The 13,552-nt window shown below is 49.0% G+C and overlaps 1 protein-coding gene across 1 annotated transcript in view; it reads right to left on the reverse strand.

Annotated features, from left to right (window-relative positions):
* OTOF (otoferlin) overlaps window positions 1-13,552 on the reverse strand; it is a 167,086-nt gene that overhangs the window by 21,390 nt on the left and 132,144 nt on the right. Inside the window, exons 25-32 of the mRNA XM_084833256.1 lie at window positions 10,664-10,798; window positions 10,201-10,362; window positions 5,888-6,007; window positions 4,550-4,711; window positions 3,371-3,533; window positions 2,515-2,645; window positions 1,100-1,129; window positions 197-328 (exon numbers count right to left, since the gene is read on the reverse strand). Coding sequence (XP_084689382.1) covers window positions 197-328; window positions 1,100-1,129; window positions 2,515-2,645; window positions 3,371-3,533; window positions 4,550-4,711; window positions 5,888-6,007; window positions 10,201-10,362; window positions 10,664-10,798 — 1,035 coding nt within the window. The remainder of the gene's footprint in view (window positions 1-196; window positions 329-1,099; window positions 1,130-2,514; window positions 2,646-3,370; window positions 3,534-4,549; window positions 4,712-5,887; window positions 6,008-10,200; window positions 10,363-10,663; window positions 10,799-13,552) is intronic.

The raw sequence follows: 13,552 nt of genomic DNA on the forward strand, positions 1-13,552 counted from the left end.
TTGTATTTCTGGCCCATGAAGACTGTGAGAATAGGTCTCACACAGCCTCCCATCTCAGGGGGATAACATTGCCAGTTGAACTAGCTGATATTTCCAAGTTCCCTTTTCTCTTCTCTAAGAGGGGGCAGTGCCTGCAGCTCATATTTCAAATGAGCAACCTCCCAGAGCCACCCTTAAATGCCAGTCGATCACTCACCTCCTTCATAGTTTCGATGGAAGCAAAATACTTGGACCACCAATCCAGCATGCTCTCATCTGGCTCCTCCTCCTCAGGTTCTTCTGTGCCTCCTTTCTTTTTCTTCTTCTTTTTCTCCTTCTCTTCTTCTGACTGCAAAATGGTGGAAAGGAGGCAGACAAAAGAAAGCTTGTCAGTAGTACTCATCTTTACAGTGTGTCTCTGCTCCTTCCACATCTTTGGTCTCTTCCTGCATTGAACTATGAAAACACCACCAGTGGGATTTTGCAGGAATCCTCTGTGCTAACAGCCCACGGGCTCCAGGAACCTGGCAACAGCCTTCAAAAGCAAAGACGTTTACTGGGAAAGAGTTCCATGCAAACGCAATGGCTACACAAGAATACGAACACATACATCACATGGTCAGGCTTTTCCCGGACAGTACCACATCAGACTGCCAGTAAAGGGAACTGCACGACTACAAGCTCTTGTGCCACTGCCCAGCCACCCAGTCCCCCCTCCCCAGATTCCCATCTTACTTGATTTTCCAACAAGTAGGACATATGAGCTTGCTAGAAAGCCTTACTACCTCAAAACACTCAACAGCTGTTCTCTGCATGTTCAGAAGAATACCAGACAAATGCAGACCATGCTGTCTGTTTTGACGGCAATTCCAGACTTAACTTATCAATATTGGTGATAGGCTTCAGGATGCAAATTAGACATCCCAAAAGATGACACCCTGAAACCAGCAGGGGAGCAATTCAGTCTCCCAGGACTTCCTGTAGCAGTCACCACACTCCCAAACAAACGAAGGTGCAAAGGGAGGCCTCCAACATGAAACTGCCAAATTAGAATTCATTGTCAAATCTGACATGTGGAATTTGGTCTCAACAAATGCTGGAACTTCCAAAATACACTTACCACGTCCACCTTCACGACCGCATCAGAGTTCTGCCATAGGGAAAAGGAATGGGGAAGAGCAAGCAACAAGTTAGGAAATCTGCTTGTGCTCCCACCAACACATGGGGTACAAAATGTTGAGGGGATGGCGCAAACCCCAGGCACAACCCCACCCACGTCGACTGGTAGGGCTGCCACAGCTGGGTGATGCGGTTCTGCCGAGAAGCACAACTGCTCCAAGTATTGTATCCATGCAAGCAAAGCAGGACAGGACAAGCAGGTGTCGCTTTTATTATTTATGCAACAACATCAATACACAAGACTTTGCAGCAAACAAAACTGCTCCAACAAGCTTACAGTAAACTTAGACAGTGGGGAGAGAAGACTGGTATGAGACTGGCAAAGCTAACAAGGGATGAAAATGAGCAAATGCAGTGACCAGGACTTCAGGGGAATTGCTGGGCCCTTAAAAGATCCAGCCCCCAGCCCCACAGGACATAACTCTGCATATATCTGTATATGCAAATTAAGAAATAATTACCAGGATTTGTTAAATTTCACAGGAGGCAAAGCCAGCCAATTAATTTCTTACCCAAACCATCTCAGATAAAATGGATGCTTCAGTTATTTGTACCCTGACCATCACAAAGCAGTGGGGAAAGGTTTTTTTTTTTTTCTTTTTTCTGAGCTTAACTGCCACGCAGGGGAAGATATTGGGGGGGGGTATTGTAGCACAGGGGAAGTGGAGAATTCCCCTGGAAATGGCCCCCTGCACTGCAATTAAGCTGAGGGAAAAGTCCTTCCATTGGCACCAATGGACACTCAGGGCTCTGCGGAATGGATCCGGGGCTCTGGGAAATGGATCGGGGGCCAGGGCCGCAGAAACACTCCTGCTGCTCTTAGGCTTCACCACTGGGACGGAGTCCAGAGGACTGAGCAAGGCCTTCCTGGAAATGTCAGAAGGCAATGGGGTGGCCAGTTGTCCTCTTTTACAGAGGACAGTCCTCTGTTTCAACAGCTGCCAGTCCTCTGTTTGAAGGGCTGCCCTGTCCAATGCCAGTGTAAAGATAAAGAACCATCAGAACAGCTGCCCATCCACGGTTAGCAGGGCCTGGACAGCAGGCTGAACTGACAAGCACGCCACCCACCTGGACACTGTCTTCTCCGCCATAGTGGGCTATACTGTATTTCTATTTAAATTATTATAATTTTCACATTTGCATCTATACATTTAAATCAGCGTAGGCAGTCTTTAGCAGTCTTTATGCAGTCCATATCCTCTTTTGGTGATGCATTTCTTCTTTTTTGGCGATTCATAAGGGGCCACCCTAGGAGGCAACAAGGCAAGGGGGGCCTTCTTTGGTTTCAGCGGCCTCCACTTTGAACACCGGGCAGAGGAGGCCTCATAACTCAGCCTTAATCACTCTGTGACTTACCGCTTCCAGCTTCACCATGGTCTCCATCTTCTTGATGGGAAACTCTGGCTCCATGTTGACCACAATTTCACCTGCGGGGCAAGAGTAGGGGCCTCCATTTGCCAGGGCTGCATAGGCGCTCATTAGCTTAGCTGGACAGAGGACAGAGAAAGGAACAGCACAGAGCACACAGGCACAGACAGAGAGAAAGAGCAGACATGAATCATTTTGGGATGGAGGAGGCCAAAAGGTAAGACAAAAGCACGTAAGACTGAAGAATGGAAAACCATTTGAAAAAGCAAAGAAGAAAATACGGGCCTTGGCTTCAAAGAGAAAACTCAGAGGGGTGAGAAGCATGCCAAAGTATTGAATACACAAGAACGCTTATGCAATGGATGCTCCAAGGCCCGTCCATGCTGGCTGGGGGTTCCTGGGAGTTGTAGTCCAACACATCTGGACGGTGCCATGTTGGGGCAGGCTGATGTCTATCACTTCTGAAGTGTGCCACATATTGTATTTCAGCAGTTGTTACCAGAACCATGCAACGATGGCCATCATTATAGCCTCTATATCTCAGTGGTGGGGTCAGGGTCAGAGATGAGTGGCTGGCATCACGCTCCCCAGTGAGTTTATAGCTGGGGAGAGGGATTTGAACCTGGGACTCTGCTGCTTACAGCTCAGTCTCTTAGCTCCTCCATGAGCTCTAGAGGCGGGTCATTCAAGAATGTTCTGCCACTCATTCTACCAGCTTCCCCTTTTCCTTCACACTGCAAGCCAACCCCTGAAGGCTGGGCACTGAGGATGTACTGATTGTGCCCTCTTCTTAGCCCACCGCAGGACCTCTCCCCCAATGGCATGTCCCTCCTCTCATTGCTACCTGCTGTGCTCCACTGCTGACCATTCTTATCTGGAGGCCTGTAGATGAACTTCCGTAAGGAGCTGACCGCGTGGCTGCCCACGAGGGTGTAACGCCCAAAGGCCCGGCAGTCTACCACGCGGATGTTCAGGGGTGGGTGAAGGAGCTCATTTTCAGGCAGATCCTGCAAAGGACCAGAAGCAAATCCACGTTTGGGGGTGAGAGAATCTTGGCATGGCATGACGCTGGTCCTGTTGGCTAACATAGAATGGCTTTTTGCGGAAGTCAGGCCATTGATAGTGACGGGCAGGGGCTCTCCTGGGTTCCCGATGGAGGTCCTTCAACACCCTGCCTGGAGCTACAGCCCCTCCCCCAAAGAGTCCTGGGAACAGCGGGAGATCCGGGTGCACTCAGAAAGCCAGGGGAAATGGCGGTCATTGTGTAATCTGGGGTGGGTTGATGTGATGGTCAGCTGATTACATGGCCTGACCTGAGCTGAAAAACAATGTTCATTTGAAATTCAACAGATTTTAAGTGGCTCTATTTCAGCCCAAGGGCCAAATTCCATTTTGGAGGCCGTTTTCCAGCGGTGGGCAAGGCAAAAGGGGGTGGGGCCGAAAGCAAAAGGGGTGGGGCCAAATACTCCAGCATATGTGGCTCGGAACTCTTGCTGCCAGCAGCTCACCCACCCTCAGAAGGGCCATCTCAGCCTTCTAGATTCAGACAAGAATTGCCCCAAGGCCAGGGCGCTGCCAGACAAAAGGTGGTCAGCGGAAAGGGGCACATCCTTCTGGGGAAGCCCGGAACACTGGGCTTGGCCCCCAAGCCTGAGGTTCCGCCCCGCCTGATTAGTTGGGCCCAGGTTATGGAGGTGGGAGACCACTGGCTGCAAAAGGAAGGAAAGGCAAGTCTGAGGAAGGGGCAAAGTGCCGGACAGCACGTGGCATCTCCGCGCCCATGCTCGGATGCAGCATGCCTCTGGATATCAGCTGCTAGGGAGTGACCGTGAGAGGGGGCTCCTGCCTTCCAGGCCCTTTGTGTGGACTTCCCAAGGGGCACCTGCCTGCCTGGCCGCCGTGGGGGGCAGGAGGCTGGCCTAGCTGGGCCCACTTCAGTGTGATCCTGCCGCAGTGCGCTCCTGAGGGACCCATGTCTGCGCCCCCTCTGCTCTGCGCCTCGACTGCTGAGGAAAATACTCACCACTTCAAACCACTTGACCAAGGTGCTGAAATTGGGGTTTTTCTTGTAGTTCTGGATGAGGGATGACTGCACCCCCCTGCCAGCGCACTCAATGTCCACTCGGGGTCTATCCACCTGGGCCAGGTTCACCCGCTTCAGGTCTCTCAGTCCCCAGAACAAGATCTAGAGGGAAGAAGCACCAGACGTAGAGATGGGGCCTTTGCCCAGCAGGAGGGGAGAATCACTGGTGATTTCCAGGCCGCTCAGTCAGAATCACTTCTCGGGGGCCCAAGCAGATGTGAAGTTAATTGCTTCAATACAATTAACACCCACATTTAAAAAATAATAAAGCGAAGAGAAGCTGCAGGGAAGCCAGGGAGGCACTGGGGTAGGCAGACACCCACCATGGTCCTGATGAAAGCGCTTCCCTGGAGCTGCTATTCCCATCAGGAGGGAAGCCTCTGTTGGGTCCACAGCATCCACAAAACAGGGGGAGAATTACTTTGATTCCACATGGTGGGCTGTAAATTGGAGACTTGCCGTGCTGCTTTATGTGACTCATGACTGAATTACTGTCATTCATCTGCACAAGTTGCCTGCTATGTTTTCATTCCATGATTGCTTAATGTGCCTTTTCTCTGCTGTTTTGATCTAGTACTTGTTTTGTTTGTTTGACCTAGTGGCTAAAACAAAAGATTTGATGAGCGTGCGCATGCGCACACACACACACACACACACAGGGATTACTTGGACCTTCAGTCAGTGCTTCCAGTTGAATAGAAATAACCATTCTGTACGATGGAATATGATTTCTGTGGCCTGCATAAACTATGGAAGTGAATTCTGCTGGTCATGGAGATGAATGAAGAGCTGTACATGGGACAGAAGCCCCGGCCTCTGATTGTGAGAACTCCTGCTCAGCCCACCGGCTAGCTTCGGTCATTCCACCCAACTCTGTCAAAACGCTTCCGAGTCTCTCTCTGATGCCATGACAACTGGGGGTGGGCAAGAGATTGCTTTTTGAATAACACGAGAGCAAAAATTCTCAAAAATCTGAATTCTGTGCCCAGTTCTGAACTCCACACTTGAGGAATGCACACGAGAGACCGCTTCCCCCACTGCCCTGTGCCTCACTTTCCGCACCCCGCATAGCCCCGGGGCCAATGCCAGCTAGTTCTCAACGCAGTCCAGAGAGACCCACAGGAGCCACCAACCATAGTGCACGACTCATACCGCACAATACGATCCCACCCACCTGGGTGCAGGGCTAAAGTGGGAGATGTTTCCACGCGGACACACTCTTTGTCTCCAGAGAGACACCCATGAACGGACAATACCCATCTGAGAGATTCAGATTACCTCCACTCTATATTTGCTCAACACGGGGCGGATCCCCAGAGGCACTGGCAGAATGGGGCCCCGGTCCATGTCCGTGGGTCCATCAATGGGAGGCAAGTCCGACTTCCCAGCTGGGCCAATCTGGAAGAGAGAAAGAGGCAGCTGGAAAGGGATCTGCTCCTTTAGCTCTATCACCCCCACCCCCACCCTGACCAACACACGATGCTTCTGTCCAGTTCCATCCATCAGGACGGCGAAATGTTTCATTCACACAACCTGCCCGTCAACAGGTTTCCATTTGGGGGTCTAGAAATAATAATAGTAGTAGTAACACTAGCAATAATAATAATAATAATAATAATAATAATAATAATAATAATGTTTCCATAATCTGGTTACATGCTCTGGAAATTTCCATTTCAGAGTTTGTCTCGGACTTGGAAAGGAAGTTCGGAAGTCATGGAATATTGTGTAAAGAAAAGGGATTTGAGAGCCAAAAAGGGGAGATAAGAGACACTGCAAGTTCCACCCTGATCGTTGCTGGCTTTTGATCCTTGAGCCGAAAAAACTACCTGTGTATTTCCTTATCCAGCCAAATAAAGGAATGCCAGCATTATTATTGTTATTTTTTATTATGATGATAACAATTTTGTAATCTGCAAATCAAAATCACAGCCATGCAGTTTCCTAGAACCCCTGAGAAAAGCTATTGCAGACACAGAGACTTTGCATTTAAAATGTCAAAGAGAGCTTCAGCTATTGGGCAGTATAGAAATAAATAAATAAATAAATAAATAAATAAATAAATAAATAAATAAAATTATATTTCAAATCTGCAGATTCCCAAATACAGGAAGGCTTTTACGCTAGCTAGATTAAATGTCCTGCCTTCCGCAGGTATGGAAGGCAGATATATAATAAGATCCCTGTTCAAGGGTGAGTAAGCCCATGTGATTTAGAACGTGTGGAAACGGAAGCTCATGTACTGTTTCATTGCCCTTTTTATCGTGACCTCCAAAAAGATCTTATTACTCCTATTCTTTAAAAAAAAAAACAGGAAGGTCTGAAGCATTTTATTTGAAATATTTATTATCAGACTGGAATTCTCAGGTCACTCATAATGCAGCACATTTCTGCGCATCTGCTATTTCTTGTAGGAAAGCGATGATAAATCAAAGATAACAAATTCTTGCAGAGGTTATATTATAATTAATATTATGTTTATGAGATTTTGTGCTTTAGATATGAGATTCTGTCCTTTCATTCAAACATTGTAACTGAGGCTATTTTAACTTGTGTTTTGTTTTTGTTTTTTAGTGAAATTTCTTCTTTTGATTTTAAATTGGACAGTTTATATAAATGATGTATTTGAAATGATCTTTTAACTTCTTGGTCTGTGACCGTAATAAATTGGTGCGGTTTGATTTGACACAGAGACTTTGAAAATGCTGGTAATTTTTCAGAGATGCCAACAATGAGGTGGGTGGGAGATAAGAGTGCCGGGGTGAGCTGACACCTCCCTCCAGGAGATGTGTACAGCAGCTGTGAGGTTACCTGTATGCCAAGACCCCTGCCCACTGCAGTGAGTGATTTACATAAGTCAATCGGGTGGGGGGGTAGCGAAGCAAAACTTGGTATAGCCCAGTTCATGAAGACGTGGGGATGAGCTGTGATCAATACTAAAGAAGAATCTAATAGGATATCCTGTGATGCAGGCAAGTCCTCAAGCTAATAGGAATAATTAGGAACACTTTGCATAGACTGAGGGCATCTCTACACCTCCAGTTTATCGCACATTCATGATTGGCCACTCACTGAATTGTGCGGGTCCATTACACGACGTCTCCATCGTCCAGTCATTATCCCACCATTTCCGCCCACCTATCCTGTGTTTTCCTCAAATGGAAAAAAATGTGGTATTTTTCCAAATATGTGCAAATGGAGCACCATAACCTCCCCGTCTACGTCTCCCCTAGTGCGAATGAACTGCTGTGTGCTGCGGCTGTGGGCGGTTGTTTTGGCTGGTGAAGGGCTGTGGGGCGTGTCGCCTTCCCACACCTGCGCCATTTTGGGTCCTCGCCATTTTGGGCCTGCAGTGTTCTGAACAAAGCGGCAGAGCGGCAGGCCAGCGGTGGGGTGTGCTGGCCTTCCGACATGCTGGGATGCCCCCCTGCTGTGCATTCCCAGCGAGTAAACAGCTGAGTAAATGGCAGAGATTGTCAAAAACACTGAACAGGGAGGCAGGGGCCCAGGGAGATCAGGGGGGATCTGTCTGCATGTCAGTCCCCATCCGCCAGTAATATGCAAGGGAAGAGAAAGGGGCAGGAATGAGGGAGGAATTATCGCTACACCCCGAGCACATGTAATGATCCTTCACGGAAAGGTGGAGATGCCTCTGAGCGGCATCACCACCCCCATGAGAAGGACAGAAATGAAAAATAATGCAAGGGGGACAGCTGTCTAAAGAGAACGATCCAGTCCTGCAATGATACCAGAAGGGCATCTGGAATTCTCTGCCTGTCTGCTGGAGCCCTGAGCAGCTGTGGCAACTTGGGAAGCACCTTGATTTTTGGCACTCAAGGACTGGCCAGCAAGGTCCACCTGATCTCTTCATTGTCGTAAGGAAGCTGAGAACATAGAGGCAGGATAGAAATTGGGGAGAGAGGGAGAGAGCAGGGGGTGGAGGTAGGGAGAGGACAAACAGGCAGATCCACAGATGTAAAAAACAAAACCCACTCTCAAACAGGCCGCAAGACAAGCTGATGGAGAAGCCAGTGTCCACTTCCAAAGAGGGAGGCAGAGGAAGAAGATGTGGACGTGAGGTGGGATCCTGCCCCACTGAGATGCTGTTCACACAACGTACTAGCTATCTGGGAGCCATTACCAGAAAAGACTGAGCAATCCTTGACAGTTCTGGTTATCTGTCAGATGTGTATCTTGTCCTTCCACCAAGGAACTCATCGTGACATACCTGGCATTCCTCCCCCCCGCCGCAATTTTATCTTCACAACAGTCCTGTGATATAGGTTCGGTCAACTGTCCCCAGCCTGGTGCCCTCCAGATGTGCTGGACCATAACTCCCATCCTTCCCAGCCATCATAGCCAATGATGGCAGTTGCAGTCCAACACATCTTGGGGGCACCAGGTTGGGGAAGGGTGGGCTAGGCGGAGAGGCCAGCGACTGGCTCAAAGACACTGTGAAAGATCTGAGGCTGAGCCAGGTGTGGGGGAGAAATAGGAGCAGTGTTTAAAGCTGCTCTGTTCTTTGTTTTGTTTAGTTTTTCATCGCTGGCATTTCACTTCCTTTGGCTGCCCTTCAGCTCAGGGTGTCCCCACAGTGCACAATAATGTAATGGCTGATGCTGAAGCCATGGGTATACACTAGGGTCGCTTGCTTATGTCGGTTTAATTGGTAGATTACTCAACTGAAGTGCCAGTTGATTAATTGGTGGATTTTCTCAGGCTTCTTTGAGTATCTCAAAAAAGGCACTGCACGTGAAATGGTATTTAAATTCAATTAGCTAAAAAGCAGGTGAGTAATCTGCTGAATGTTTTTCTGTTGGTTGTATTTTTACCCAGAATCCACATTGATACTCTGCATGTGCTTATGGCTTTGGACATCACCCACCAGAAAGCCTGTGGCTGAAAGGTAGGATGGTCCTTCTCTCTCTCCAGAGCAATTAAGTATCCAGATGCATCATTAATTGATGGAATTTGATGCTAGAAAATGGGATGAAGGCCACAAACATGGATGGCTTTGAAAGGGGATTAGAAAATTATATGGCGTAGGAGGGGTCCAGCAATGACCTCTGATGATTTATTCATTTAAAATATTTCATGGCCGCCTTTCAGGGCAGAAGCCCTCCCAAGGCAGCTCACAGCAACAAAATACACAAATTTGATGGGGATATGGAACCTCTGTGTTCAAAGGCAACACGCCTCTAATGATCAGATGCTGGGGAGGAGGATTCTGTTGCGCTCCTGCCCTGTTTGTGGGCTTCCCATGGGGGCATCTGGTGGTTGGCCACTGTGGGAAGCAGGATGTTGGAATACACAGGCCTTTGGTCTGATCCAGCAGAGATGTTCTTACGTTGCTATGCTTTGCACTCTGATAGAAATGTAGGCACCATATTTCCTCCCACATCTCTAGGCACTGAAGGGTATATTCCCAATCTATTTCCTACCCTCTCCTTAGCTAAAATGACATTCACCCAGCTCAAACTGGGTTTCATCGCCTAAGATGTATTCTGCGAGAAGGATGAATTTGCCATATTTGGGACTTCAAACCTGGCCGGCATTATCCAACCCAAGTGTGGGTTCTGGTATGCCATTACCTGGAGCAGTTCGAAGGCAGCCAGCAGGTCTCCAGCGGTGGAATTGCCCCGGTAGATCTGGTAGTATTCCAGCTGGGGCGGGAAGCGTGGGGGGCAGTACTCTTCATCAGACATCTTCACCACAGGCTTGGCAAATGTTCGGCCCATGAAGTCAGCCTTGCCCTGGAAGGATGCAAAGCAGGGGCGTGGGATCACAGCCCTGGAGAGGACAGGGCTTCATACTTCTCAGGGCCTCTGTATGGCCCTCGCTAGGTGCTGGCCTGGGTGGAAATTTTGTCCAGAAGAGAACAGCAAAGGTTGTTCGATCCTGATGAGGGGGAGCCCCAGCTCACCCACACTTTTCGAAAATAACCAGTAAGGGGAAGCTTCAGGGCCAATAGCCAAATCAGATGGGAGAGGAAAGACATATGTCTTTCCTCTCCTGCCCTGATTCATATCTCCCTCCCTGATCCAGCTCTCTTACCACTGTGTCCTGGTCATAGATCTCAATGACGATGATGGGCGGGTCGTCTCGCATCTCATGGGCCTCCCCGTACAGCTCCACATTGTCGAACACCAGAAGCTGGTCCCAGGTGGGACAGAGTGTCTCGTTGAGGACCTGGGAGGAGGATGGCAAAGGTCTGGATAGAGATGCACAACATCCTTCCCCACCCCGAAAAGCCTTGTCAAATTGCTTCCTGTGCAACTCCCCTTCCTGACAGGCAAAAAGATGGGTGGAATCTACTGGCTGCTTGGAGATTTTTGCTATGGTTCCTCATAACAGCACCCTCTGTTTCCCATAATCTGTGGAAAGGCTTTTTATTTTATTTTATTTATTAAATTTATTAATCGCCCATCTGGCTGGTCACCCAGCCACTCTGGGCAATGTACAACAAAACAGTTAAAACAATAAAATTCTACATTAAAAACATCACATTTCCAAAATTACCCTAGCCCACCCCAAATGCCTGCCTGAACAACCACGTTTTTAATGCGCAGCAGAAGCTCATTAAAGAGGGGGCATGGTAGAGTTCCCTAGAGAGGGAGTTCCACAGAGTGGGGGCCACCACAGAGAAGGCCCTCTCCCTCGTCCCCACCAGTCTAGCTGTCCTGGCTGATGGGACAGAGAGAAGGCCATCCGAGGCTGATCTTGTTAAGTGGCCTGTCTGGTGTTGCTGGAGGCGCTCCTTGAGATAGGCTGGGCCGCAACCATATAGGGTTTTAAAGGTCAAAACCAACACCTTGAATTTGGCCCGGAAAACAACTGGTAACCAGTGCAACTCCTTCAGCACTGGAGTGACGTGATCTTGCCGGCGGCTGCCTGTAATCAGGTGAGCCGCCGCGTTCTGTACCAGCTGCAGTTTCCGAACCGTCTTCAAGGGTAACCCCAAGTAGAGCGCATTACAGTAGTCTAAACGAGAGGAGACCAGGGCATGTACTACCGATGGGAGCAGATGGTCGGGAAGGAAGGGGCGCAGCCACCATACCAGATAGAGTTGGTACAGCGCTGTCCGGCTCACAGCTGGCACCTGAGCCTCCATGGACAGCTGGGAGTCCAAAATGACCCCCAGGCTGTGGACCTGGTCTTTCAAGGGTAGCCGTACCCCATTCAACACCAGGTCAACATCCCTCAGCCTCCTCTTGTCTCCCACCAAAAGTACCTCGGTCTTGCCAGGGTTCAGCTTCAGCTTATTCCTCCCCATCCAGCCACTCACCGTCTCCAGACATTTGGACAGGGATTCTACGGCCAACCTTGGTGAGGATTTGAATGAGAGGTAGAGCTGCGTGTCATCCGCGTATTGATGACATCGCACCCCAAACCTCCTGATGATAGCCCCCAGTGGCTTCACATAGATGTTAAATAGCATCGGGGAGAGGATGGAACCCTGTGGCACCCCACAAGAAGTGAGCAGCCACGGGCCCGAAACCTCCTCTCCCAGTGCTACCCTCTGGTGCCTGCCGGAGAGGAAGGACCGGAAGCACCGCAGTACGGTGTCCCCAGTGCCCAGCCCCTCCCGGCGGTCCAGCTTTGAGTCTGCTGATTTGCATATGAAAATGATGCCACATTGCACAAAAATCAGAGTTTTTAACTTTGCCTTTAGCTTATTTATGTTCCTACATCAAGTTAAAAGTTTATGATTAATGAAGTTAAAAGTTTATGATTAATGTTCTGTGTACACCCACTCTTTATCATTTATGTATTTATTTGTTGCACTTTTAGGCTGCCCAATAACCAGAGTTCTCTGGACGGTGTCCAGGTAAGATAAAAAAACATAAAATACAAACAACAGAACAATGACAAAAGCCTGCACATAATGAAACCAGCAGATAAAACCAGGAGGGAAGGGCAAAAATAATACAGTCCATAAAACCAAATAAAACCAGTGGCAAAGTAAAACAGTGTGACGATCTAAAAGCATTAAAAACAGTTCTTGAAATGGCCTGGAGAATAAAATGGTCTCCACAGGGCACTGGGAAAAATAGAATCATAGAATCATAGAACAGTAGGGTTGGAAGGGCCTGCAAGACCATCGAGTCCAACCCCCTGCTCAATGCAGGAATCCCAGTCAGAGCATCCCTGACAGGTGGCTGTCCAGCCTTGCCTTGAACGCCTCCAGTGTGGGAGAGCCCACCGCCTCCCTAGGTAACTGGTTCCATTCTCGTATTGCTCTAACAGTCAGGAAGTTTCTCCTGATGTTCAGCCGGAATCTGGCTTCCTGCCACTTGAGCCCATGATTCCGTGTCCTGCACTCTGGGATGATGGAGAAGAGATCCTGGCCTTCCTCTCTGTGACAACCTGTCAAGGACTTGAAGAGCGCTGTCATATCTCGCTACCCTATCTCCCCCCAGTCTTCTCTTCTCACGGCTAAACAGGCCCAGTTCTTTCAGTCTCTCTGGGGAAGGCATCCCACCACCACTGAAAAAGCCCTCTCTCTTGCCTCTGTGGCTGGAAAGGATCCATTCAGTTGTGCTGTTTTTATTATCCTATATACTAATAGCAAACACATTCTCTGAATATGGATCCTTATGTAGCCAGAACAGCACCATTCACACACGGGAGAGAGGCATCAGCAGGCTTGGAGGAACCCCAAGTTTAGCAGAAGTACAGAAACCTTTATGGGAAAGCCCATTTTTAGCTTGAGGGCTGAATTCAGTTCTGGAGAAGCTCCCGGGGGTGGGCAGGGCCAAAGGCAAAAGGGGTAGGGCCAAAAATACCCCCCCCCCGAACCCCAGCCTATTTGTGCTTCAAGCTCTCCCTGCAGTAATGAGCCTTCAGAGAGGCATTTCAACCTTTGAGAATGGGGGGAAAACTGCACAAAAGCCGGGAAACCATGAATCGATCGGTGGGTGGGGAAAGGGGGCTTGGCCCCCT

The sequence above is a fragment of the Heloderma suspectum genome, chromosome 1 (genome assembly GCF_057233095.1).
Source record: "Heloderma suspectum isolate Gila_16-S chromosome 1, 16-S_ref, whole genome shotgun sequence".
Taxonomy (NCBI): Eukaryota; Metazoa; Chordata; class Lepidosauria; order Squamata; family Helodermatidae; genus Heloderma; species Heloderma suspectum.